The sequence below is a fragment of the Manis pentadactyla genome, chromosome 11 (assembly GCF_030020395.1).
Source record: "Manis pentadactyla isolate mManPen7 chromosome 11, mManPen7.hap1, whole genome shotgun sequence".
In the NCBI taxonomy this organism is placed as follows: domain Eukaryota; kingdom Metazoa; phylum Chordata; class Mammalia; order Pholidota; family Manidae; genus Manis; species Manis pentadactyla.
In genome coordinates this window covers 54,436,455-54,463,579 of record NC_080029.1, presented here as the reverse complement: position 1 = coordinate 54,463,579, position 27,125 = coordinate 54,436,455, and the positions used below count along the sequence as shown (strand labels likewise).

Genomic DNA, 27,125 nt, shown 5'->3' with positions numbered 1-27,125 from the left:
AATACCAGCTTTTTATAGTCACCATTATTACTGGTTCACTGGTTTTGAGATATATCTTTCTTGAATTTAGCTATTACCTTGCAAGAATTTTTTAGACCTTTCAGCTTTTTGCTGCCTCTTAATTTCTATGCTTTTGCCTTCTCACTATACAGGAAATGTATTTTAAAAGATTTTAAGACAAGTATTTTGACTCTCTGGTTTGATGTCTTAGTCCTGGTTAACCTAAATCAGAACATTAATATATAAACACCAAACAAATCAAGACACTGGGTACATTTTTATTGACCCTTTCAGTTTACAACATGAGGTAAAAGTAAAATCAGTTCTCCTTAACCAACATTTTACACAGTTGTAGTAAAATATTTTAAACTTCAGGGATTAATGACACATTACATTTCTTAATAGTGGGGGATCAAGTAAATAAGTTTTAACTCCTTGAATTTTCTAGTTGACTCTTCCTTATAATAGTAACCAGCTCTAATTTAGTTACATAAGTTTCTTCAAAGCTCTGTTTTATTGTTGCTCTCATTATATCTAAAGCATTGCTGTTTCAATCAATGTCCACTAATTCCACTTCAAAAATGAGTTTTGCATTTGGTGGAATCCTGTTGAAGAAGTCAAGGTAAATTTGATAAGAACTGCTTCTCTCATTCTTAGTAACTTTGGTCTCAAACTATAATTATGTATACTGGATACTGGTAATTAAACCCTATAAGGAAGTGCTTTATAATCGATTCAGAGGCTAATACATATGAGCCTAGTGTTTCCTAAAAGTATCTTTATGAATGGAGATCACAACTATTGGTATAGGCTGATTAGTTAAGTTGAACTTGGTTTAGGATCTTCCCTACCTAGATACCTCACTAGTACTCCCAAATTAGCTACCATTTAATGTCAGCTGCTACTCATCACTCCACCAAAAAAAAAAAAAAATTTTTTTCCAGTCTAACTAACTGGTATGTAAGTTCTATTAAAGTTCATATGAGATAGTACTTGATATTTTCTGTGAAATTTAAGATGAATGCAGTTAAGAATGTTTTATCTGATTGGTCTTGAGATGCTTCACATTAGGGAGAGGGAGCTGTAGTTGACCATCTGATTTTGATAGGCTTCAAAGAGGTCTGTTACATTCTCAAATATTTTTCAGTAATAAGACTGAAGACAACTTCCTGATTTTTTTCCCCTGCAAAATTACTCTGACTGGTCCAAGGGATGGAACAAACAACAGAAAAAACTACCTTCCCACTTAGTTATCGGATTGTTCTAGTCAGATAGTCATGTGTTTTTCTTTTTTTCTTTTTTTTTGGTTCCTTAATGTTCACAAATGGCCTGAAAGAAAAGTATTGTCATCAGTAGTAATCACAAATGCTAAAACTATGTTGGAATCATTGTCTCCATTTCACAACTGGTGATCCCCAGCATGTGTTCCACTTTTAAACTTTGACTAACATTTAACTGTCTGAAATTATACTGTAGCAGAAAGTTACCATAAGTCATATTTGTATCCTACCGTTTGCTACAGTTGTTTGTATTGGGCATCTTAAGTCCTTGAAGTAAACCCTTCAAACATTAACAGTTTACTGTTTCAAAGATAAAAACTTAAACTTTACAGTTTAGGTTTTGAAAATTAAAAATCTAAGAGGAAAAATGGTAGATTCCAGCTCAAGTTTGAATACTTCAGGCTAAGAACGGTTTACAAAATATTAACTATTGTTTGTGTGTTGACACAAAAGCATCTAAATATCAGGAAGACTGGTTTGGACAGGATTCCTGTTCTGGAGGTTAACCTAGACAGCATCTTTTGTACTTTCAGGTCATCTTTCTTAAGTGTTTTCTGTAATTGGAAAGAGAAAAAGGATACTTGGCATCAGGCTGTCCTTTCTTTCCATAAGCCCATTCTGGTTCAATCTCCAGTCGAGCCTTTTCTCCTTTACTCATAGTCAAGAGTGCTTCATCCCACTGAAGGCAAGAACATAAAACCAAAACTAATAATATTTTGCAAAACACACAAGCAAAACCAGAAGAGAGGGAAGATTACATACAAAAAAGCATTGTTACTAGATTTCACTATGCCTATGGTAATCTTTTTGTCCTTTATTTCCTCAATGAAAAAGAAAAAGAAAAGGATGTATTGAACAGCAATTTTTTTATTGTAAAACTTCCTCTAATGATATAATGTAAAAGCACTTTTGTAAAACTGTAGCATGTCATACATTATGGAAACCAGTTTATTAGGGACACATATAGAACAAAGTTGTAAATTTGTTTTTACAGGGATAAACAAGTACTCACTCTGAGATATTCTTAAGATTACCAAATTGTAATAGTGGAGTCATGATGGCATATAAAGTAACTACATGTTAGGGCATTAAGATCTTTTGCAGAAGGTAAAACTAACTATTCAAAGAAATGATAGAGGTTTCTGGACTGCTGCTCCATTTTGTCCAAATCTGGATCTTAAAGCCAGTTACCAAAAATATGTGAATCAACATGATAGAAGGATGCAGAATACATTACTGATATATACTCTGTTGAAATGTCACAATTACCTAAAATTCAAGGGATAGAGATAGATCTGTCACATACTAGAAATTAAGAATACGGTTGATTATAAGAAATTTACCAGTAAGCAAATTAGTTATAGAAATACAAAATGTAGCTCAACTTGCTATAAAGTTGCTGTCAATTTGGTATAATCAAATAGCAGTTAAGGTTATTTTCAACTAAACCCTTAATTTCAAGATGTTTTACATTCTATTTTGGGCTCTGGATATGAACAAACCCTATTTTAGGACTTACCCACAGTACAAAGAGTAACATATTGAGGGTTCTCATAAATAGGCTTTTTAGAAATTAGTGTCTGATGTTATGAGTAAAGAAAATTTAAAACAGTAAGTGGGCCCCCCTAGCATGATAACTTTGATTCAGAGAAGCTGATAATCAGCCCTGTGCTTTAACCTACTTTTGTACACAACAGTGGTAAGTTAAGCTCATGCTTACCTTATACCTTAATCAGTTTCCTTCTGTTATTTCTGAAATGTAAGGGTGGGTAGAAGCAACTTTATGTTTGAAAGATTTTCTGATGTTTGAGCCTAAATTGTGAGGGGTGAGAAGACTACAGAACAAATTCTTGCTTCTATTAGTACTTCAGTGGAACAGATATTTTACCTTTTTCAGTTATGTATAAGTGGTACAACAGCTATAAGATATTTTACAATAATCTTAAAGACAAATTTGGAAAGCCAAATATTTTAAGAATTGCCTTATGAAGAAAAAAATAATAAAAGGGAATATGTATGGAAGAAAATATTGCATGCTTTAAGCTCATTTAATCTTTTAACAACCTTGAGGTGAGCTGTACTGTCATTTTATAGGAGAAATTGTGCCACATCAGTTAGCAATGACAGCATCTGATTTGTCAGACTCCAAAGATTGTTATTATCGTTATCTCCAATCCTAGTTCTTTACAGTACTATACCACAAGTAGCATGTGCCAGAGTATCTTTGATTCATTGCCACTTTTTACTTACTCCTCTGATAACTTTGCCTATTCCAACCTTAAAACTTAAAGGCTTGGCATTTTTCTTCTTCTTTGAACCTGTAAAACAAATTTTCCTAATAATTAATGATGAAATTAAGTTTTAATAATGAAATTAAATTGTTGGAAAACTGGTGATTTAAGTCATTTGAAAATAAAAATTTAGAAAGCCAGGTAATTCATAAAATTCTGGATGCAAAAATAATTATGGCCTAAAGGGGGAGATGGGAAGGACCTATATTTACACCACTAAAATAGCACACTACTGTGGCTTTTTATATGCTTCACTTTGGGACATTAACCAAATTTAGACTATGGTTCATTTTTGCTTTCCGGTGACCAAGAAGTCTTTTATTTACCTTGCCAATAAGTAGTGAACTAAAGACATCTTCCCTATAAAACACAGGGGTAAAAGACTCCTGGAAAAAAGTGACAGCCAAGAGAAAGGCACTGCCAGTTATTCGCCTACTACACAAATATTCTGCAGTGCCTGAAAGCAAAAAAGATACAATTACATTTAGACTTACTTGTTTGAATATTAGTATCAAAAACAGTCCCATCCTGTAGTGTTCCTGTATACCAGCAGTGAACAACATCTCCCTTTTTGGGAAAGTTGGTTTTATCTCCTTTTTTAAGAACAGATTTTGTGTATTTTGGTGGACCCTAAACACAAAAACAATAGTTACTAATTCATGTCTTTCTTTTAGAAGGACGACAGAGAATAATACTTAGACAGCCAGCTGTCACCTAAGTCTGGTCAGTTTCATGGATTTGGTAACTTTTTGCCTCTGGTTCACCTCTATGAGCTAAAAAATCTCATCATTTCATTTGTAGTCTGTGATGAGAATATTATGTATTATTTAATTTCAAATAACTTCCAGCTTTGGAAACCAATCTTGTTTTGACAAGATTCTGTTAATCATTCAACAAAACCTAAAATTCAGTATTTTCCAAGGTTAGAAATATCATTACTATTTACTATAAAATCGTAAGGCATTAAATAGAGCATTGTGGTATCTTTTCAAAGATCTGAATTGTCAGTATCAATGATTAGTATTACTATTTTATTATATTCAGTTAGAATGTAACATTGCATCTGTTCCTGAACTTGAAGTAAGTTCATACAGTGAACAACTATCTATAGAAGTTAGCTTAATTACCACAGAAATTACCTCTTAAAACAAAGATTATCAGGGCCTTCTTTAAAAAAGCTAAAGGCTAATCTAATCAATGGTGGATTATATATGTGAGGAAAGCAATTTCTTAGTCAAGCTTAAGAATCTGTAGAATTTTACATTATAGAACATTCAATAATGGGAAAGTAAATAAGAAATATTAAACACCTAGTATTTGAACACATTCCATCCCACTTAATGCTAATAACAATCCTCTGAAGGAAATTTCACCAGCTTGCATTTTTGCAGATGAAGAGACTGATACTCAGGAAATTTATGCAACAGAGTTAATGACTAGTAGAAAATGAATATGGACTCGGGTTTGATTCCAAAGCCCCTGTTATTTCCACAGATACCTCAAACAATAGAGATAATGACAGTTAAAGTCTACTGAGTACCCTCCATGTGCTGGGCACTATTCCAAATGCTTTACATAATTAATTCTTTAAATTGTCATTACTTTATGAAGCAGGTACTATTACTCCTATTTTACAGATAAGGCAACATAAGGATAGAGTGGTTAAGTAACCTGGTTAATGTCCTACAGCTCCTAAGTAGCTGAGTAGGATTGGAAACTAGGTACTGTTGGATATAAAACCTATGATTTTAACCACTTTAGTACTCTCAGGCAAATATGGAATGTCAGGTATTATATATGTCTTTTTCTTATTTCTTCTACATCAATTAATTTAACCTCACAGCAACCTGAAAGTCTTTCCCCTATTTTTTATACAGAAAGTAAGGCCTGGATATAGAGTATAGCCCTATTAAGAGTCTGAGAATTAGCCCTTCCAACTAAAGTTAGGCTGCCTCCCTAAACCAAAAGCAAATCCTATTTGCAGCTTGAGTACAATGTGTGTTATACAAGTAAGCATTAAATTTCTCCCTGAGAAGCTCAGTCCAAGTTTTTTTCAGTGAGAAATGCTTACTGTAAATGGTAAGGTGTCTACTGTTGTCATCTCTTTGGAATGCAATTCAACAATGTTAAAAGTGTGATAAATAATAATTCTACTTACACAAATATATGCTCAAGAAGTAATTTGAAACAGGAGAAAATCATTATGTAGTTATTCAGTACACTATTATCCATAATGGCAGAATAACCACATTTATGGTAATATAATAGTCGGTTTTTAACAATGTGGAAAGAATTCTTACAACACTTCACTAAGTGAATAGTCCCAAGGCTATCCTGGAGTTATGTGCTTGAATAGACCTGGATTTGCAGCAATTTCTTAGTCCAGAGTGATGAAAAGAACTACATTGCTGAGACTGGGCCTGAATGAGATACTTGGAAGGAATTTTGAGAATAATGATTACAACAGCAATTAACTGGATCACATCACAGCCTCTAAAGAAAGTATATTACATAATTACTCCTATAATTCAAGAAATATTTCAGTATGTTCTATGCATTAGAAACTGGAGATACATAGGTGAGCTGGCAGAACATGGTCCTGGCCTTCCCTCTAGCAGAGAATATAGACACATGTATGATTACACATATTATGAGACCTATAGAGGAAGCACAGGGTGCTGACGAGAACGACACAGTGACATAATGGCCCAGCATGGCTTTAGGCTGGAAGAGGTTTCTCTGAAGTAATGTGTTTAAATTGTACATTGAAGGATAAGAGGATTGTTACTCAGGTGAATGAGGATAAGGTGTATAACACAATAACATTTTCATAGCAGGGAAGAGCAAGAAATGAGGGAATGAAGGAGTGAATGGTGTGAGATGAAGCTGGAAAGGCATAAAGCACAAGTTAAGAATCTGAGTTTTTATTTTTAGGTCACTGAGCAGCCAATTATGAGTTTAAGCAGAGAAATTAAAGAATCAGGTTTGTGTTTTAAACAGATTGCTATGACCCAGTGTGAAAAATGGGTAAGGAATCAAAAGTGGGAATGGGGAGACTCGTAAGAAAAGATAAGTATAGTAGTCTAGATCTGTACTAGGGTATAAACAGTGAGTATGACAAAACAAGAAATTTTGAGATATATTTATGCAGAATTAACAATTCAGAGATGACTACATGTGAAGGAGTATAAAGAAGAATCTAAAATTTTTGGCTTGAGTACTTTTAATAGTCATTTCTGATTGCTGAGTGTGAGTTCCTGCCCCAACTTATACTTTATCTCTTGTCCAATATTCATTCATACTTGGAAACTTTCCTCAACACTTTTATACATACAAGACAATAAATATATTGACTATGACTAATTTAAAATCCAGTAAGAGTTATTAGACAAAGTTCTTCATATTAAAATAAGGTAGAAATAAATAATATAATGTGCTACTGTAATTTATTCAGTTAGGTATGCAATAAAGTCTGTAATGGTGGAACCTTGAGGAAGAAATGAGCCCATAACCCGGGTCTCAAAGGAGACACAGAACAAATAGGGACATTAAGAAGAAAGACACACTAAGCAAGAAATAAAAGTGTAGAAGTGGGAAATGGCAGTTTAGTAGACAATGAACAGACATTGTTGCCAAAGAATATTTTTTTAGAAGTAGTAAATATGGAGTTGGGCAGGGTCCAGATACTATAAAGGATTTTATGCCAAGAATGCTGTTCAACAGAAATACATAATAGTCACAAATGTATTTTAAACTGTCTAGTTGCTACATTAAACCAGAACATCCAAAGTAATATTTCAATGTGTAATCCATATAAAAAAAAGAGAGACTTCACATTTTTAAAAAGAATTCATACTAAGCCTTTGAAATTGAGTGCATATTTTATACTAGAAACATTTCAATTTGGGCCAGAAAGTGTTCAGCAGCCACATATGGCTGGTGACTACTGTATTGGACAATGCAGTTCTAGACAGTACATAATTACTTAAGATTTTTGAGCAGGATCAAAATATTGTTTTAGAAAGCTTCGCAGAATAGCCATTTTGGGGCTAAAAGGATAAAGAGAATGAAGGCAGGCGATTAGTGACTTTTCCAACACTCCAGGGCTGAGGCCTTGGGATGCTTGAGAATCAAAAAGGAATGAAGGTTTGAAAAAGAAGGGAGACGTTAGGCAACATTAGTTCTGAGGAGGAGGAAAGAAAAAGAGAGCCAAAGATTCAGAGAACTTTAAAGCTGTGAAGAAAAGAATGGTTATAACATTTTGGTAAAACAGGACACAGGAATATACAATGAGATAAGTAAGAGGATTGAGGATTTGTGAGAAAGTGTCAGGTAGTTTATGTGGGCAACATGATAGGGAATTCAATAAGGGATGGTATAAAAGTTGCTGAGTAGCAGTGAAACCAGAAAACATTCCTGGCTCATATTAAGCAAGCCAAATAAACAGTTTTAGGATTCTTTTTCTTCAGAGTGTTTGCTCTGCAGTCTCTTCAAAGCATGAACAGAGAAAGCAGATAGGAATCAGCACAGTGTTGGCCAAGAGGCTATGGAATCCAGGTGTTAGGACGACAATGAGAACATATGATTGGGCTCAGGCTGGCCAGTTAAATGAGATGAAATAGTCTTAAAAGGACATAGTTTAGGATCCTCAAAAGATCTCTCTAGATGGTCTCCAGCCCTTACAGCATTTTCTCTTTTTTCTTAACTCTCAATACTATCTGCCACCTCATACCTCCCTTATTCTAATTTTCTGGAAGGTAAAATAGGTTGCCAATTACTTTTGTAACCCTTTTAGTAATTATTGTAGGTTTATTTACCTTAATAGCTATTAATATTTACCAGTACATAAAAAATTATCAAATAGTAGTTGTGATAAATAGCTTTACTGTGTGTACACACCCATAAAAACTGTTATTTTCAACCAACAGGAAACTATCACAGAGATTAACTAGCTTTAGTTAAATAAACTTTTATTGATTCTAAACCTGAACTTAAACTATGTCCACAAGTATCTGAATGCTACACCTTCATCATTAGCCTATGCCTTTTTACAACACCAAAAGAATATTATTATTAGATTATCATCACTGATACCTAAGACAGCTAGGAATGAATGATCTTAGCAATATATTATTGGGAATGGCAAGATTATAATCTTTTGAGCTCTGCTGCTACTGCTCTAAGAGCTGTCCTTTTTCAGAAATCGTTTTAGCTGGTTCTTCAAACCTTTGTACCAAAATAAAAAACCTAGGTTGGGAAAGATGAGACAGATTCATCCACACCCTGCAGCCTGGCCTGGGCTATTTCTATTCCTAAGGATACCATGTACATTAGAAAAAGCTAAAAATAATCAAAATGAAGTTTCTTTAGCTCAGTCCAACTGGCTATAGAATCAGGATCTTAAAATAGCTTTGGAAGCTCAGAAGTTCTTTCCAGACATAGAAGCAATATAAAATACAAGGCTAGAGGTATTTCACAGGAAAACTAACTGTAAAGCACTGGTTCTTTGGCTTTTTTTCTGATTCAAGTACACATAAGGGAGATAACACACTTTGAATCAGTGTTTGGTTCTCTAGTAGTAGCCATACTCACTATCCCTTACTATGAGAAATAAAAACAGATTACTGTATACAAACCTCATCCAGTGTCTCTTCGGACTTGGTTTCTTTGGGTTTATCTTCATTAAGCTTCACATTTTTTACCTGCTCAGTCACTTTACTTATACTTTCAGTACCCTTGAAACGCTGTAAAGAAACATTCTAATGTTTATCATATTCAGGTCAGGGCAAAAAATATTCTGGAGGGACATTTAGATTTTCAGCTTCTCAATTAAATCTGCATCCATGAATACAGGCTACATAACTCAAATGTAAATAAATGGAATTGTTTCCATTTCACAAAACAAATTCTGAAACAAGCAGCATGACCTTTAGAAAGGCCAACTCAAACTCAGAGAGATGAATACTATTCAAACTCCCTTAATTTTCTGTGGAAGATGGTCATTTCATACTGAACAAATACTGAAGAATTTTTAGAAATTTGTTTTCCTAAATGCTAGTCTAACCAAGATTTTAAATTCATTAATGAAATGGAACTTACCTTGGATTTATATTTTTTTAGCACCCTTAAGAATTTGTCTTAAACTATTAGGGAATTATTTTAAAAATCTGGCTTTCTTTCAATATACCAAAACATCCTGCCAAAATGAAGATTAGGCTTGCTAGATTTGACAGCTGTCCATCAATAATTACAGTTAAAAAATGCAGGTGAAAAAACTTCAACATATTCTGCAAATAAATGCCATTTAAAACCTCTTGGGAATAAAATATCTAAAATGATATTCTGGTAATAAAATAACACATACCTTGCTTTCAAAAAGATGGTTATAGGCTGTAACCAAATGGTCCTTATTAGCTGTCTTGGCCACATTTTTAATGTTTCCTAATAACTTATGTTCTGCAAGAAACTATAAAGAAAAAAACTAGTTAAAATAATTTCCCTCATGTAAGAAACATCTAAAATTAGAAAATGACCTTTTATGATAGCAATTAAGTTTTTAATAGTACTACTAATGAAAGAAGTAATGAAATAAGCACCATACTTTAGACCCTATTTCAAAACAACAAAAATATTTTAAAACCATTGAGTATTTATGTAGAAAGTATTCACAAAACTGGAACTTTAATATTATGTAGGGGTCACAGTGGTGCATACTAACCCTTTTCCCATCATGGAATTCACAGAAAAGACATGTATACAGCAAGCACATTCTGTGGACAAAGCAGCTCCTGGCAGGATGTTACTTGGCCCTGGCCCTAGGAGCCTCTGACCACTTTGAGCATAGCTACTTTGACAAGTCTGTAACCCATTCCTGGCAGACTGGGAAGCATTGTTACACAGTGCTGGATAAATAGTGGTTAAGTATATGAGCTGAGAAGTGAGAGACCATCTGGGTTAAAATCCTAGCTGTCTGATCTTAGACAAGGGACTGAACTTTCCTAAAGACTCAGTTTCTGTATCATAGCAGATTAGTAACAGCCTCTGTATCAGAGGATATGTTGTAAGGATAAATGCAATAATGCATTTAGCACAGTCTGTTACACAGTAAGAACTCTTATCAGCTTTGTGATTAATACATGTTTAATAAAGTAAGAGTTCCATTTCTCTCAAGACTTTAGTTGGCAGATGGGCAACAAACTACTACTACTGAAATATCAAATTGAAATAATAATTTCATCTCAAAATCATGTAACATGGGGATGTTAATAACTTCTTTGTTTCTCATTTATTCTGCTTCCTTTTCTGCCTTGTGGTTCTTGTTTGATTCCTCATTTTGTTACTTTCTCAAATTTGTGCTCTGGCATCTTTTAACCTTTTGATAAAGCAGTTTTTCTAACACTATCACTATTGTATTTTATTTCCCTATGCTTCTCCTCTCTCCATCTTAGAGAAATGTTCTAAATAATAAAGGCTGAGGAAGAAAAGCTACTTCGATTAAGCAGAAGTAATCGATTGCTTTTGCACTCTTGTGATTTCTTTAGCAAGGTTCTAGCAAAATATCCAAAATATGAACATCTCCTTGGTATCTTACGATCAATAAAATAGTGATTGTCAAATACAGATTTACGTATGTGAATGATGGTGAAGGTGCACTTAATGTTACAAAAATATTTTGATAATTCACGTCTTGAAATTGTCCCATGTAGGCCAGTTTTATGTTCCATATTGGGGTGATCTGTTTTATAAGAATTTGATGAAGTACAGTATTGAGGCATTAAATGCAATAAGTGATATGCCCATTCTAATCTATTGTTCTAGCTGATACAAGAACTGGTTTAAAATAAATTTCACTAACATGGTAAAATGATATAAAATGGTATCCCTGAAGGATGGTCTTTTTCTCCTTGTTTTTGCTGCATGTTGAATGAACATTTGCTGATGTCAGGATAATCATTTAGGAGTATGTAACTGGAAGCTAGAGAATAACTATTATATACCCTTCAAGATCCCTCAAAATCAAAATAAACTACATTCCTCACCAAAAAAGCCAAAAATAATTTTTCTAAATGCAAATTTAGAACATAAAAAATGGTTGAGAAATCACATAGATTGCTGCTTCTATTTCCAAACATGTATGCTTGCCGCGTGCCCAACAAATTGTGCAGTTCGTTCATCAAATTTAAGAGGTATGAACGATCTTAATTTCCGAGAGAGGAAAAAAAGTGACAAAAATAACTTGTGACTACAGACGGGTGATGTTAAGATGGAGACGACTGAAAAACGCAGGGCACTGAGTATAATGTCAAATAGATTTCTTTGTTTATAACAATGGGAGACCACTGTACACTAAGTTGCCATGTAATACCACTAAGCGTAAAGGTGAAAATGTCACTATAGGGTCGATATTTTAAGAAGTTAAAGGCGATCTAAAGATTTAAAAAATTCACACGCATTAGTGTTCAGTATTTAGCAATCGACGAGCAATGCAAATCGCACACAGTTCCCACAAAAATCTTCATACCAATTCCCATCTTCCTAGTGGCCCGCACTCCCCTCCAGGGGATCTCCTCCAAGCCCGCCTCCTCCGACGCCCGCCTCCGCGCCCCGTATCTCCGGGCTTCCTATTTTTTCCAGGCCTCCACCCCCACACCGGGAAGCCAGAGATCCTAACTGCGACCACTGCTCGCGTGCCCAGGACGTAGGGCTGCTCCCCTCCCTCCGCCCCAGTGGGGCTAGCCCGAGGGGCGGGAGCATGCCTCCCACGCGCACGCGGGGCCTCTCCGGCCTTCCAGGCCCCGGGCCGCGGGAGGGCGAGGGCAAGGGCGGGGGCACGGAGGAATACGCAATGGACGGGCATCTCCGGGGGGGTGAGGCGTCCCTCAGCCGCACCAGCCTGGCCGCCCCGCCGCCTCTGGTACCGAATCTGAACCGTGGTCCTGAAGAAACTTGATAATATCCTTCTTGGGTAACTGCTCGCTGCGCAGCTGCTCTACGGTCCAGGCCCGCTGTGGAACAGCCGCCGCCATCTTCCCCCGCTTCCTCTGCTCTACTGAGCCAGCCCGCCTCAGCCGGCTCGCCCCGCCCCCGGGCGGGGCTGGACTCCCCACGGGGCTCTAGGGGGCGGTGTCCCTGTGCTACACCACGGGATTAGGGCTGGTCCTTGAGTGACGTCAAGGCAGCGCTTTGAGGTCTTTGTTGAGGCGGGTTGAAAACCAGCTGATGTGGCTCTGGCGGCTCAAGCAGAAGGCCGCCAACTGTCCTCTATACTTACTCAACTCCTGTGAGGCTACCTCTGCGGGTGGTGTTATTTACCACTCATTACCCACACTTGTTATTACCATGGGCTGCTCTGCCTTTCAAGTCCATTACACGTTTAAGGAAAACAACAACTTTCAGACATATAGTCTCATTTTATCTAGTTCTAGATTAAATTTTTACACCTGAATTGGCTCAGTCTTTGTCCATCAGAACAACCCATATTACACCATCTCCCTTTAAAAACTCACAAATGAGACAAAACAAAAATACAACCTGTCCGCTTAATTCCCAAGATACAAACAGAAAGTTTGTCTAAAAGGAACTTCAGAAACTTGACAAAACAATGTATAGAAGCTGCACGCAGGATATCGCTTGCCGTTGGTGAAGGTGACATTATTAATGCTCAAAACTATCTCATGATGTGTGTGTACTTTTCTTCAATATATGCGAAGACAAATTTACTGAGGTTAAGTCTCCAGGTTTAGAGTGGCGAAGCCGGAAGTAGTATCCAAGTCTGAGGTAGAAAGCTATCGCTAGGATAGAATACCATGCCAACGCTTACCGCCCTACATCATTAAGATGTAATTGTGTTGAAGTATTAGGACGATTTTTTTTCTTTCGGATTTTTCCAACGAATATCAGGACCAAGTTACTCACTTCCCTTTTGACAATAAACATTCTAAAATAATGGATTGTCATTCCAAATACTGCTAAAAGGAGACCTGGAATTTTTTTTTTCTCAGCCTTAATTAAGTTATTTAACTATCAAAACACGTTTTTCACCTTTTCCGATTTAAAAATACAGTCAACAAAGAATAAAGCACATTAGGTGCCCAGTAACGTTAAGTTCACAAATATATGAGTATCTATTGTCCCTGAGATCTCAAGGTCATTTATTTTTATCATTTTAAACGATATCACTTTGACCGTGAGGCCCATACATCTATTCATCGGAAACGGAACTCAAACTTAAAGTCTATAAAAAAAAAAAAAAACTGAAAGGGGGACCACATTTAGAGTAACTCCATAACAATGCGCATGCGTCTCCGGGTGGGCCGCGAGGGTTTCCGGAAAGCCAGCCAATTATATTCCCAATGCAAACTCAGTGGCGGCATTTTCGACTGGAGCAATTGGCCACAGTCCCGCCCTCAGGTTCCACTGTTTCGTGTGGAGGTAACCGATGGGGAACGGAATCGTGGAGGTTGAGCTGCTGCAGCTGCTAGCGTCTGGTAGAAGCCTGCGGTGGTCGTCGGCCTTATGAGCGGACGGCAGAGAACGCTTTTCCAGACATGGGGCTCTAGCGTCTCCCGATCCGCCCGGGCTCCGGGTTGCAGGTCTGGAACTGAGCGGCCTCCGAGCCTTGCCACTTCCAGGGCGCGTTTTCCTGCAGCGGCACAGGCTGTGGAGGCTCAGCCGGAGTCGGACGATGATGTATACTTGGTAGCAGTGTACGAGGCGGAGCAGCAACTGAGTCTAGACAATGGCGGATTCTGCACCTCAGCGGGCGCCCTGTGGATTTACCCTACTAATTGCCCAGTGCGGGACTACCAGCTCCACATCGCCCGGACCGCTCTGTTCTGCAACACGCTGGTGTGTCTGCCCACCGGGTTAGGAAAGACCTTTATTGCCGCCGTGGTCATGTACAATTTCTACCGCTGGTTCCCTTCCGGCAAGGTAGTCTTCATGGCTCCTACGAAACCTCTGGTGACACAGCAGATCGAGGCTTGCTACCGGGTGATGGGTATTCCGCAATCCCACATGGCCGAAATGACAGGTATTTAAAAAAGAATGGGTTAATTTGAAATTAAAGGCTCTCTCCAGGGGAGAGCGCTCGTTCTGGTGGAAATTGAGCTAAAGGAATTCCTCACCCATGTGGACTAGACCCAGATCATAATATGCTTATTTGCTTGTAGCAAGGCCAGCCCTAATGAAATGGGTTGCTTTATTACCTCTTCGGAGAAGCCCCGTAGCTTGTCAGAGAATTTTGAAGCGATTATAAGTGTATACCGCATTGGTAAGTGAACGTTAGGTTTCCTGACTTTCTTGCCTCTTCAGTTTCCCAGTTGAGGAATTTGCTCCTCTTCAAATGTTAGGCCATTTTGTAGGAATTCTCTAGACAGTCTAGTTGTGGTCTTCCGTTGAGAGTCAGTATTGATATTTGGATCACAACAGGGCTTTAAAATACAGCATTCCAATGGTTTGTCAAATTCTTTAACTCTTGAAAACAGACTAGCAACGCAGGAATGCATTCTGAAAATAGGCCAGATGATTTATATTTTACAAGTAACGGTTTAGAATGTAGCATGTCACTTTTATTTACAGGGTCTACTCAAGCTTTCACCAGGAAAGAAATCTGGGGCAGTAAGAGAGTCCTTTTTCTTACACCTCAAGTCATGGTAAATGATCTTGCTAGAGGAGCTTGTCCTGCTGCTGAAGTAAAGTGTCTAGTTATTGATGAAGCTCATAAAGCTCTTGGGAACTATGCTTATTGCCAGGTAATATTTTGTTAAAAAGTATTTGTAGTGTGAACTTGTTAAAGAGAATTTTGGGGAATAATTATTAATGATGGAATTATTAATGATATTATGACAAAAGCTTACGTCTGTTAACTCAGAACAGATGGTAGGAAATACTTCATTCAAACCAGTTTGAGCTTTTTTTTTTAAAGCTTAACAAGATCATTAATTTCAGTTGTAGATGATGAGAGCCTAATTATGGTTGGGGCAGTGATCTAAAATAGGGCATGGATGCAGTTTTGGAACTAAGGTAATCCAAAGATTGGAAGTGGATATGCAGTATCATTTCTTGGCAGTTTAGGTAAAAAAATACTTAACTATCAGCATTATAAGGATTGAATGACATAATGTATGCAACATACCTAATACAGTGCCTTGCAGTTAAGTACTATAGGAATATAAAGTACTATTGTGAAGAGGTGGGATATGGCCAGAGAGCTACTTAAGGGGTCAGATCATGAAGGCATTTGTATTTTATGCTTAGCAGTTTGAATGCTTTTTACAGGCCATGGAAGATACAGGTGGTGGAGACAAATACAAAAATGTTTAGTGAGATGATACTTAAGATTGAAAGAGCTTAGAGGAGAAAAGCCTAAAGGCAGGGTATACAATGATACCAGGAATTTGAAATGACTCCCGGGCTTCTGACCTGGAAGATCATGAGGATGTTGGTACTACTAGTCAGGGTGAAGACTTCTGGAGGCAGAGAAGATTTGGGGTATTGTGGAAAGATGGTACAGTTTTAGGTTGTTGAGTTTAGGTGTCTGTGAGGAATGTAGCTGTAGATTTTCAATAAGCAGCGGGTGATAGAAGTATGGATCTCAATGGAGAATTCTGGCTGGTGATACAAATTTGAAAATCATCAAATGTAGGTAGTTAAGACTGTAATAGCTGGTGATAGGGTATAGAGTACCCTCGATTTTGCACTCGATTTCATTTAGTGCAAAGAGATGAATTTCAGTGTCAGTTTGTGGACTTTAAAAGTAATTTCCTTGGGGATTTTAAGTGTTGTTGCATTATATCTCTGTCTTGTCTTCTGGAGGGTTGTCATCTTATAGGTGATCTCAGTCAGGAAATGGATATTTTTCCATTTATTTGTATCTTTCCAAGTCAAGGTTTGTGAACCATTTGTTAAGGTTTCTGCCTGAGAGGTGCATTTAAATTTTTTTGTTCTACTTTTTATGGAATTCATTTTGTAGATTTAGCTTATACTTAGCAATTCTAATTTACATTAAAAAGTTTCTAGGCATTAAGTTTTTCTTTTTTCTTAGCTTCAAGGTTTATGCTTTTCTTGAGTACAATGAGAAATGCACTGACCTAATATCCAAATAGCTGTGAGTGTTTATGCTACTTTGAATATTACAAATATAGTTATTAACAGGCACACCAGCTTGACAGGAATGTAGCTTCCTCGGTTATAAACACAATACCATTTCCTGTTCTACAAAATGCTTGAGAATCCCTGATGGAAAATAGTAATGTGTTAGGGACATTTTTGTCTTTCATTTGTTTTTGTTTTTAATTAGAACAATTCTATTTAAGTATCAATTAAGTAGAATGTGCTATCTTTATGTGAATTCTGTATCATGTTAAAAAGAAACTCCATAAATAATATTTTTTGAGTATTACTCAAAATTTAGTTTGAGACTCATTGAATTGGTGCTTGATATAGGTTGAGATAGAGCTATTTTTAGATAATATGGTTTTACTGTTTCCTATGTGTAATGCAGAAGTATGGATATGGAGAGTTGTACCTGCAGCTCATTTTATTAGGGGTCCTTTTTCCTTGTCCTGGGCCCTCATGTGAAGGGGTATAGGAGTGTGGCAAAATATCCAATATTAATTATATTAATCATTAATCTTAAAAGAAGTGGGTGTTTAATTCAAACTGCAAAGTCTAGAATGATGCTTTGGTGCCACTGAGAAAATGTTTTAGGATTTAAAAGGATAGTTGAATTTATAAAATTTCCCCCAAATTAGCCTTATTCTTTTATGAATAAACTTAATTTAAAAGTTATGAGACTTCCACATAAAATCTAACTTCCTTAAAATAGTTTCCTAAAACAATGGTTTTTATTTCAAATCTAACTTCATATTAGTATTTTTTTTTTCTATTTTTATGTTATGATTGATCTTAATCTTTCAAGTACATGTGTGGTTATAGAGGTAAGGTTAGACTGGCAGAAGCAATGGCGAGTGGACTCTCTTCTTCCATTTGTCCTTAAATTAGCCCTCTGAGCATGCTGATTTGCCTGTGTTTTAGGCCTTGACATTGTAGCTTTATATATATAGGAGAAATCCTAAGGTTTTTTTGATTGGTGTAGAGTATAAACCTAAATCATTTGCTCTTCAGATAATATGACTAATGATAGTTCCATCCCCTAGACCCATCAATACACTTGATAAGAAATAATAATAATGGACCATGTATAATAGCTTGTTTAACATAATCTCTGTTATTTTTGTATTGATATATGAAATTAAATAACTTTTTTTTTTTTAAGGTTGTAAGAGAACTAGTCAAATACACAAATCACTTTAGAATCTTGGCTCTTAGTGCCACACCAGGTAGTGATATAAAGGTAAGTTAAATGTTTTTCCATTTATTAACATTTAAGAGAATGAGAGCTTTTGTATTGGGCCACATCAGTTTACTATTCTAGTATTTAGTTTGACATTAGGACTTTAACATGTCAGCCTTTGGTTCTATAGTTGTAGAAGTTTTCTGCATTAGTGATTTTCAGACTTTGGTATGCATAAGAATCACTTAAAGATGTTTGTTAAAAGAACTCAGTTTTGAAATAGTAAAAGTGTTTTTTAAATTATTAATGTTTTTAGTTCTGTTTTTTTTTTTTTTTTGGAAATAACTTTAGACTTCCAGAATTTGCAAAAATTGAAGGCTCTGTATATCCTTTGCTCACTTTCCCTTATGTTAACATATGTAACCATAGTAAAATGATCAAAACCAGGAAATCCACCTTGGTAAAATACTAGTAACAATCTGCAGACTTTATTTTAATTTTTCCAGTTTTCCCACCACTGTCTTTTCCTGCTCCACAGTCCAGTCCAGAATCCCACATTGCCTTTAGCCCCTTCCAATCTGTGACAGTTCCTTAGTCTTGCCTTCCATGACCTTATTTTGTATAATATCCCTCAATTTGGGTTTGTTTGATGTCTTCTCACGATTGGAGTAAAGGTTATGCATTTTTGGCAAGAATACCGCAGAAGTGATGCTGTCCCTTTCTCAGTGCATTTTATCACAGAATATGTGAGGTACATTTGTCTTCTCACTGGTGCTGTTAATCTTGACATGGTTAAGGTGATGTCTTCTGGGTTTCTCCATCTTAAAATTACTCTCTCCCCCTTGCAATTAATAAGTATCTTGTGGAGGAGATACTCTGAGATTATGTAAATGTTAAACTTACATTTAGCTAAAACTCTGTTTTAGCATGTAATGATGGCTTTTGGCTTCAACAGTTATTTTTGTTGTGTTTGCCTAATCATGGTTTCTGCTTTCTCTCATTTCTTTTACATTTGTTAATTTGAATTCTTCTATAATGATGAGCTGTCCCTTCTCTCCATTATTTTACTTACTCAGTTATTTTGTATCATTTATATCAATATGGACTAGTGGACCGTTATTTTTTTCAATGGGCTGCATTCCAGTGCTATCATTATTAATTTTGTTGCTCAGATTGTTACAATTTTGGCCACTGGGAGCACCTTGAAGATGAATACTGTATCCTTTGGACATGCACTTTTAAAAAATAAAACACTTCTAATTTTCTGGCATCACAGATATTTTATGCACATTTAGTATTGTTCATGTCCCAGCCTTGGAATCAACCTTTTATCTAGGGAGCTCTGGTTTCCTTGATTGAAAGATGGTAAAAATGCAGATTTTGAGCCCTATCCCATGGCATCCTGATTTTTGTAGCTCTGCCTGGTCTGCTGTGTTAGGTTTTAGAGACTTTCCAAGATAGCTTTCAATTCTGCCAAGTTGTAAATCTTTTTTCCTTCTGTCTGTAGCCTTGATGATTTTTTAAAATTTCTCTTTTTTCTCTGATCCTACCCTAACCTGTTTAAACATGCGTGGTTGTCTTAGCCAACTTTTTAAGTCTGCTTAAATGTTGTGCCTTCACTTGGGGTGGATTAATGATTTTGCATTGAGTATTGACCCCCCTATACAGAAATTTATTGTTGTTAACAACTATTTGATCAATAAATATGAGAGATGCCCTCACAAATAAAAATATGTATATATATATATATATATAAACACACTTCCAATTGTAAAATAAATAAGTAACCGGGATGTAATGTATAGCATAAGGAATATAGTCAAAATATTGTAACAACTTGGTATGGTGATAGCTGGTACCTAGAATTATCATGTATATAAATGTTGAATCACTGTGTTGTACACCTGAAACTAATGTAATGTAATACTGTGTGTCAACTACCCTTCAATAAAAAAAAAAAAAAAAAAAAAATGTCAAACTGTAAGGTAGCAAACTGTAAGGTAGAATGTCTTCAAAGCTGCATGTAATTTGATTGTGTTGGCTTATTGGAAAAATGGTCTTGGAAATACAAATAAACCAGCCACTAAAAAGAAAAAAAAAAAATGTTGTGCCTTCAGAAAGTTCTACTCTAATTAACCTGTCAAAAGTTAGCTCCCCCTTTATTGTGATTTTCATCTTCATATTTATTATAATCTGTCATTCTTTTGCTTATTTTTTTCCTTTTTGCCCCAATAAAATAGTAGCTACATGAATGTAGATATTATGTCTATCTTGATCATAGCTCTATCACCAACTAACTCAATGCCTGGCATGAGGGAGTTACTCAAACATTTGTTGAGTGAATGAATGAATAATTCAAAATATTCAAGTCTTACTCAGTTTTATAGAATGGTCGTAATTTTGCTCTAGATTTTGAATGTATGTGAACCCTCAGTAACTATAGTGTACTGTATTAGGCACTGTACCAGGTGTTGGGAATACAAAGGTTTTACATACATACAAAGATTTAGATGTGATTCTTGCCCTAGAGTATTTTTTGTTTAAAACTAAGTCCAGAGGCTTTTCTAGTTTTAAAAAAGCTCTCAAATTCTAGATTCTTTCAGGGTCCCCTCTTTATTCTTTTATTAGTAATTCCTTCCTCCGGCCCTCCCTCCCTGCATTCTTCCCTTCTTCACACTGTTAGTACTGTAGTCTATTGGTACAGTAGTTGCTTATATCAACAGGTGGTATGTTTTTGTTACAGTTCTCCATTTTTACAATTAGGTTCGTATATAAGCTCTGTGTGTATGAACTTTAACACCCAAAATATATTTATATCATACTGATTTAAATGGAAAATATTCCACTAATTTATCAATAATTGATTTAGTATATAGTATAGACCTTATATCCTTAATTTATTAACAAGCCAATTTGTAAAGTATTTCTAATTTCTATATTTGTGTCCTTGAAGAGTAACAAGACTTTTCTTTTTTTCCCCACATAAAATCAGTGGGAAAAAGTATTTGCCAGGGAATGAAGAAATCTTGGTTGTAGTTCTGACTCTAAAGTCAATTATGCTATATAATGTTTTGGGGATTTAGTTTCCAAATAAAGCTTCTGTTTGTCTGAGTCTTCATAAAATGTTGATGGAAGAAATATATCCCTGCCACTGGAAAGTACAAAATACAGTTGAGGAACTTGGACATTTACTAATATTATTTATTGGATGCTTGGCTTGAAGGGCTGTATGGAGTAAAGACATTTTAAAAGGCTTATCCCCCTATCATGCTTCTGCTGATGTATCTAGCTTTTGAAAAAATATTTAATGATATGAATGAATTCTAATGTTTAAAAATTTTACCACAGGTTTATTTCTGTTAGTGACTTAAACTAAAAAAATTCAACATGCAATGTATTTATAATCATATTTAACTGATTTTGTGTAGGCTGTGCAACAGGTTATTACTAATCTACTAATTGGGCAGATAGAACTTCGTTCTGAAGATTCTCCAGATATTTTGCCATACTCTCATGAAAGACGAGTTGAAAAGGTAGTTGTTACCCTTGGTGAAGAACTTGGAGGCATCCAAAAGGCATATATCCAGGTAAGCTATTTTTACAACAATTCAGGGTTTCAATCAATGAACTGATAATGTAATTATTTTTTTTAATAGAATTTGGCTGTGAGCATGTACTTACATCATTTTATATCGCTAATATGTTGAAAAATCCTTTGAAGTTAATGTTCTTGGAAAGAGCACTGTGTTTTATATATTTTAGCCAACTGTTAATTAAACAGGAAATACAAAATGACTGACCATTTCTAAAGGCAAAAATAGCCGTATATAGTTCTGTATTCTTTTAAGTAAACCTTTTAATTGCAGTATAAAGCACATACACACATATAAACAGCAGAGTGCACAAAAATGTAAGTGTATGGCTCAGTGAATTTTCACATATTGAATATACCTGTAACATGTATCCAGATTCAACCAGAAGTTTCTTTGTTGAAATATATTGTAAATATTTTCCTCCTGGATACCTTAGGTAGTAGTGGTACTCAACTGGAGGTGATTTTGCCCACCTGGCAACATTTGGCAATGTCTTGGCATTTTTGGTCATCAGCACTGCAGGGGGTAGATTTGTTACTGAAATCTAGTAGAAAGGCTAAGAATGCTCCTTAACATCCTGCATTCAACAAGTAGCCCCCTCAAAACACAGAATTATCTGGCCCAATATCAGAATTGTAGTAGTTGAGAAACTACTTAGATACTTATCACTTTCAGTGGGAGGAATTTGAGGTAACATCATTTTTCTATAGTTTATAATTAGTGTCATGCTAGGAGAACACCTTGTTTTTTTATCTTCTTTGTTGTGGGTTAAAGATGACTGCAAATTCTTTACCATTCCTTCCTTGGAAAGGTAGTATACCTCAAATTTAGGTTGGCCTTATGACTGACTTTGAATAATATGAATGTGATGAACCCCAAGTTTGCCATGAGGAACCTCAAGTTTGCCAAGTTGAGGAGAAAGGAGAAATCAGGACATACATAGAATTGAGGGTTCAGACATACAGCCCCAGTCAAACTATTTTACCTCTTTTTACTTATGTCAGTTGTCTGAGGCTCCAGACATCAAGAGGCAGAGATAAGCTGACCCTGTGGTACCCTGACAGAATTCTTTTTTTTTTAATTAGGTATCATTGATATACACTCTTATGCAGGTTTCACATGAAAAACATTGTGGTTACTACATTCACCCATATTATCAAGTCCCCCCCATACCCCATTGAAGTCAGTGTCCATCATTGTAGTAAGATGCCACAGAGTCACTACCTGTCTTCTCTGTGCTACACTGTCTTTCCTGTGACCCCCCACACCATGTGTACCTGTCATAATACCCCTCAATTCCCTTCTCCCCACCTCCAAACCGACCCTCCCATACCCCTCCCCTTTGGTAACCGCTAGTCCCTTTTTGGAGTCTGAGTCTGCTACTGTTTTGTCCCTTCAGTTTTGCTTCCTTGTTAAACTCCACAAATGAGGGGAATCATTTGGTGTTTGTTTTTCTCTGCCTGGCTTATTTCACTGAGCATAATACCCTCTAGCTTCATCCATATTGTTGAAAATGGTAGGATTTGTTTTCTTCTCACGGATGAATAGTATTTCATTGTGTATATGCACCACATCTTCTTTATCCATTCATCTACTGATGGACACTTAGGTTGCTTCCATATCTTGGCTATTGTAAATAATGCTGCAATAAACAGAGGGGTGCATATGTCTTTTTGAATCTGAGATCTTGCTTTCTTTGGGTAAAATCCTAGAAGTGGAATTCCTGGGTCAACTGGTATTTCTATTTATAGTTTTTTTGAGGAAACTCCATATTGCTTTCCACAATGGTCGAACTAATTTACATTCCCACCAGCAGTGTAGGAGTGTTCCCGTTTCTCTGCATCCTTGCCAGCATTTGTTGCTTCTAGTCTTTTTGATGTTGGCCATACTAACTGGAGTGAGGTGATAGCTAATTGTGGTTTTAATTTGCATTTTCCTGATAATTAGCGATGTGGAGCATCATTTGATGTGTCTGTTGGCCATCTGAATTTCTTCTTTGGAAAAGTGTCTGTTCATATCCTCCACCCATTTTTTAATCGGGTTATTTGCTTTTTGGGTGTTGAGGCATGTGACTTCTTTATATATTTGGATATTAACCCCTTGTCAGATATGTCATTTACAAATATATTCTCCCATACTGTAGGATGCCTTTTTGTTCTACCGATGGTGTCATTTGCTGTACAGATGCATTTAGTTTGATGTAGTCCCATTTGTTCATTTATGCTTTTGTTTCCCTTGCCTTGTGTTCAAGAAAAAGTTGCTCATGTTTATATTCAAGAGATTTTTGCCTATGTTGTCTTCTAAGAGTTTTATGGATTCATGACTTACATTCAGGTCTGTGATCCATTTTGTGTTTACTTTTGTGTATGGAGTTAGATAATCAGTTTCTTTCTCTTACATGTAGCTGTCCAGTATTGCCAAGACCAGTTGTTGAAGAGGATGTAATCCCCATCACTGTATATCCATGGCTCCTTTATCATATATTAATTGACCATATATGCTTGGGTTTATATCTGGGCTCTCTGTTCTGTTCCATTAATCTATGGGTCTGTTCTTGTGCCAGTACCAAATTGTCTTGATTACTATGGCTTTGTAGTAGAGCTTGAAGTTGGGGAATGTAATCCCCCTAGCTTTATTCTTCCTTCTCAAGATTGCTTTGGCTCTTCAGGGTCTCTTGTAGTTCCATATTAATTTTAGAACTATTTGTTCCAGTTCGTTGAAGAATACTGCTGGTCTTTTGATAGGGATTTCATTGAATCTGTAGGTTGCTTTAGGCAGGATGGCCATTTTGACAATATCAATTCTTTCCTAGGAGTATGAGATGAATTTCCATTTATTAGTTTCTCTTTAATTTCTCTTAAGAGTGTCTTGTAGTTTTCAGGGTATATGCCTTTCACTTCCTTGGTTAGGTTTATTCCTAGGTATTTTTATTCTTTTTGATGCAATTGTGAATGGAATTGTTTTCCTGATTTCTCTTTCTGCTAGTCCATCGTTAGTGTATAGGAATGCCACAGATTTCTGTGTATTAATTTTGTATCCTGAAACTTTGCTGAATTCAGATATTAGTTCTAGTAGTTTGGGAGTGGATTCTTTAGGGTTTTTTATGTACAATATCATGTCATCTGCAAACTGTGACAGTTTAACTTGTTCCTTACCAATCTGGATGCCTTTTATTTCTTTGTTTTGTCTGATTGCCGTGGCTAGGATCTCCAGTGCTATGTGTTGAATAAAAGTGGTGAGAGTGGGCGTCCTTGTCTTGTTTTTGATCTTAGAGGAAAAGCTTTCAGCTTCTTGTTGTTAAGTATGATGTTGGATGTGGGTTTGTCATATATGGCCTTATTATGTTGAGGTACTTGCCCTCTATACCCATTTTGTTGACAGTTTTTATCATGAATGGATATTGAATTTTGTCAAATGCTTTCTCAGCGTCTTTGGAGATGATCATGTGTTTTTTGTCCTTTTTGTTGATGGATTTTCTACTATTGTACCATCCTTGCATCCCTGGAATAAATCCTACTTGATCATGATGGATGATCTTTTTAATGTATTTTTGAATTCGGTTTGCTAATGTTTTGTTGAGTATTTTTGCATCTATGTTCATCAGGGATATTGATCTGTAGTTTCTTTTTCTGTGGTGTCTTTGTCTGTTTTTGATATTAGAGTGATGCTGGCCTTATAGACTGAGTTTGGAAGTATTCCCTCCTCTTATTTTTTGGAAAACCCGAGGAGGATGGCTATTATGTCTTCACTACATGTTTGCTAAAATTCAGCGGTGAAGCCATCTGTTCCAGGGGTTGTGTTCTTAGGTAGTTTTTTGATTACCAATTCAATTTCGTTGTTGGTAATTGGTCTGTTCAGATTTTCTGTTTCTTCCTGGATTAGCCTTGGAAGGTTGTATTTTTCTAGAAAGTTGTCCATTTCATCCAGGTTATCCGATTTGTTAGTATATAGCTTTTCATTGTATTCTCTAATAACTCTTTGCATTTCTGTTGTGTCCATAGTGATTTTCCTTTCTCATTTCTGTTTCTGTTTCTGTTTCCTTACTCTCTTTTATGCTTGTTAAGTCTGACTAGGGGTGTTTATTTTCTCAAAGAACCAGCTCTTGCTTTCATTATTCTTTCTGTTGTTTTATTCTTCTCAATTTTATTCATTTTTGCTCTAATCTTTATTATGTCCCTCCTTCTACTGACTTAGGTTTTCATTTTTTCTTCTCTTTCTAGTTTCATTAATTGTTAGTTTAGACTGTTCATATGGGATTGTTCTTCTTTCCTGAGGTAGGCCTGTATTGCAATATACTTCCCTCTTAGCATTGCCTTCGATGCATCTGACATGTATTGCGGTGTTGTTACTGTTTTTATTTGTCTCCATAATTGCTTGATCTCTGTTTTTATTTAGTCATTGATCCATTGATTATTTAGGTGCATGCTGTTAAGCCTTCATGTGTTTGTGGACTTTTTTGTTTTCTTTGTGTAATTTATTTCTAGTTTCATATCTTTGTGTCTGAGAAGCTGATTGATACAATATCAGTCTTTTTTAATTTATTGAGGCTCTTTCTGTGTCCTAGTATATGATCTATTCTTGAAAATATTCCATGTGCACTTGACAAGAATGTGTATCCTATTGCTTTGGCTAGAATGTTCTGCAGATTTCTGTTAGGTCCATCTGTTCTAATGTGTTGTTCAGTGCCTCTGTGTCCTTATTTTCTGTCTGGTTGATCTGTCCTTTGGAGTGAGTGGTGTGCTGAAGTCTCCTAAAATGAATGAATTGCATTCTGTTTTCCCCTTTAATTCTGTTAGTATTTGTTTCACATATGTAGGGGTTCTCCTATGTTGGGCGCATAGATATTTATAATGATTATATCCTCTGGCTGGACTGACCCCTTTATCATTATATAGTGTTCTTCTTTGTCTCTTGTTACTTTCTTTGTTTTGAATTCTGTTTTATCTGATATAAGTACTGTAACTCCTGCTTTTTTCTCCATTATTTGCATGAACTATCTTTTCCATCCCTTCACTTTTAGTCTGTGTGTGTCTTTGGGCTTGAAGTGAGTCTCTTGTAGGCAGCATATAGACTAATCTTATTTTTTTATCCATTCACTGAGTGTATGTCTTTTGATGGTGCATTCAGTCAATTTGCATTTAGGGTGATTATGGATAGGTATGTCCTTATTACCATTGTAGGCTTTAGATTCGTGGTTACAAAAGATTCAAGGGTAACTTCCTTACTATGTAGCAGTCTAACTTAACTGACTTAGTATGCTGTTACAAACACAATTAAAATGATCTTTTTCTTTTTTATTCCTCCTTTTTGTTCCTCCTCCATTCTTTATATATTAGGTATCATAATCTGCACTCTTTGTCTATCCCTTGACTGATTTTTTGGGGTAGTTGATTTGATTTTGCATCTGCTTAGTAATTAATTGGTCTACTTTCTTTACTGTGGTTTTATTTCCTTTGGTCACAGCTATTTAGCCTTAGGAACACTCCCATCTATAGCAGTTCCTGCAAAACACACTGTAGAGATGGTTTGTGGGAGGTAAATTCTCTTAGCTATTGTTTATCTGGAAATTGTTTAATCCCTCCTTCAAATTTAAATGATAATCTTGCCGGGTAGAATATCCTTGGTTCGAGGCCTTTCTGTTTCACTGCATTAAATATATCATGCC

At 36.0% G+C, this 27,125-nt stretch overlaps 2 protein-coding genes across 2 annotated transcripts in view; one reads left to right on the top strand and one right to left on the bottom strand.

Moving 5' to 3' along the window:
- Window positions 1-258: 258 nt before the first annotated feature.
- Window positions 259-12,676, bottom strand: FKBP3 (FKBP prolyl isomerase 3). The gene is made up of 7 exons (XM_036881191.2): window positions 12,490-12,676; window positions 9,936-10,037; window positions 9,208-9,315; window positions 4,066-4,201; window positions 3,531-3,598; window positions 1,862-1,959; window positions 259-605 (listed from the first exon to the last, which is right to left on the bottom strand). Exons 1-7 carry the CDS (start codon window positions 12,595-12,597, stop codon window positions 551-553), a joined length of 675 nt encoding a protein of 224 aa, XP_036737086.1. The 5' UTR covers window positions 12,598-12,676; the 3' UTR covers window positions 259-550.
- A 1,221-nt stretch (window positions 12,677-13,897) lies between these two features.
- Window positions 13,898-27,125, top strand: part of FANCM (FA complementation group M) — a 79,458-nt gene continuing 66,230 nt past the window's right edge. The window contains 4 exon segments of the mRNA XM_057488485.1: window positions 13,898-14,603; window positions 15,152-15,324; window positions 17,850-17,927; window positions 21,296-21,454. Coding sequence (XP_057344468.1) covers window positions 14,087-14,603; window positions 15,152-15,324; window positions 17,850-17,927; window positions 21,296-21,454 — 927 coding nt within the window. The 5' untranslated portion in view covers window positions 13,898-14,086.

Coding starts and splice junctions, on each gene's coding strand:
- FKBP3 (XM_036881191.2), bottom strand. CDS start 12,597: ATGGCGGCGGCTGTTCCACAGCGGGCCTGGACCGTAGAGCAGCTGCGC. Junction 3,599..4,065: donor TGATACTAATATTCAAACAA/GTAAGTCTAAAT, acceptor TTTGTTTTACAG/GTTCAAAGAAGAAGAAAAAT. Junction 606..1,861: donor AAAGGACAGCCTGATGCCAA/GTATCCTTTTTC, acceptor CTTCTTCAACAG/GATTCCACCAAATGCAAAAC.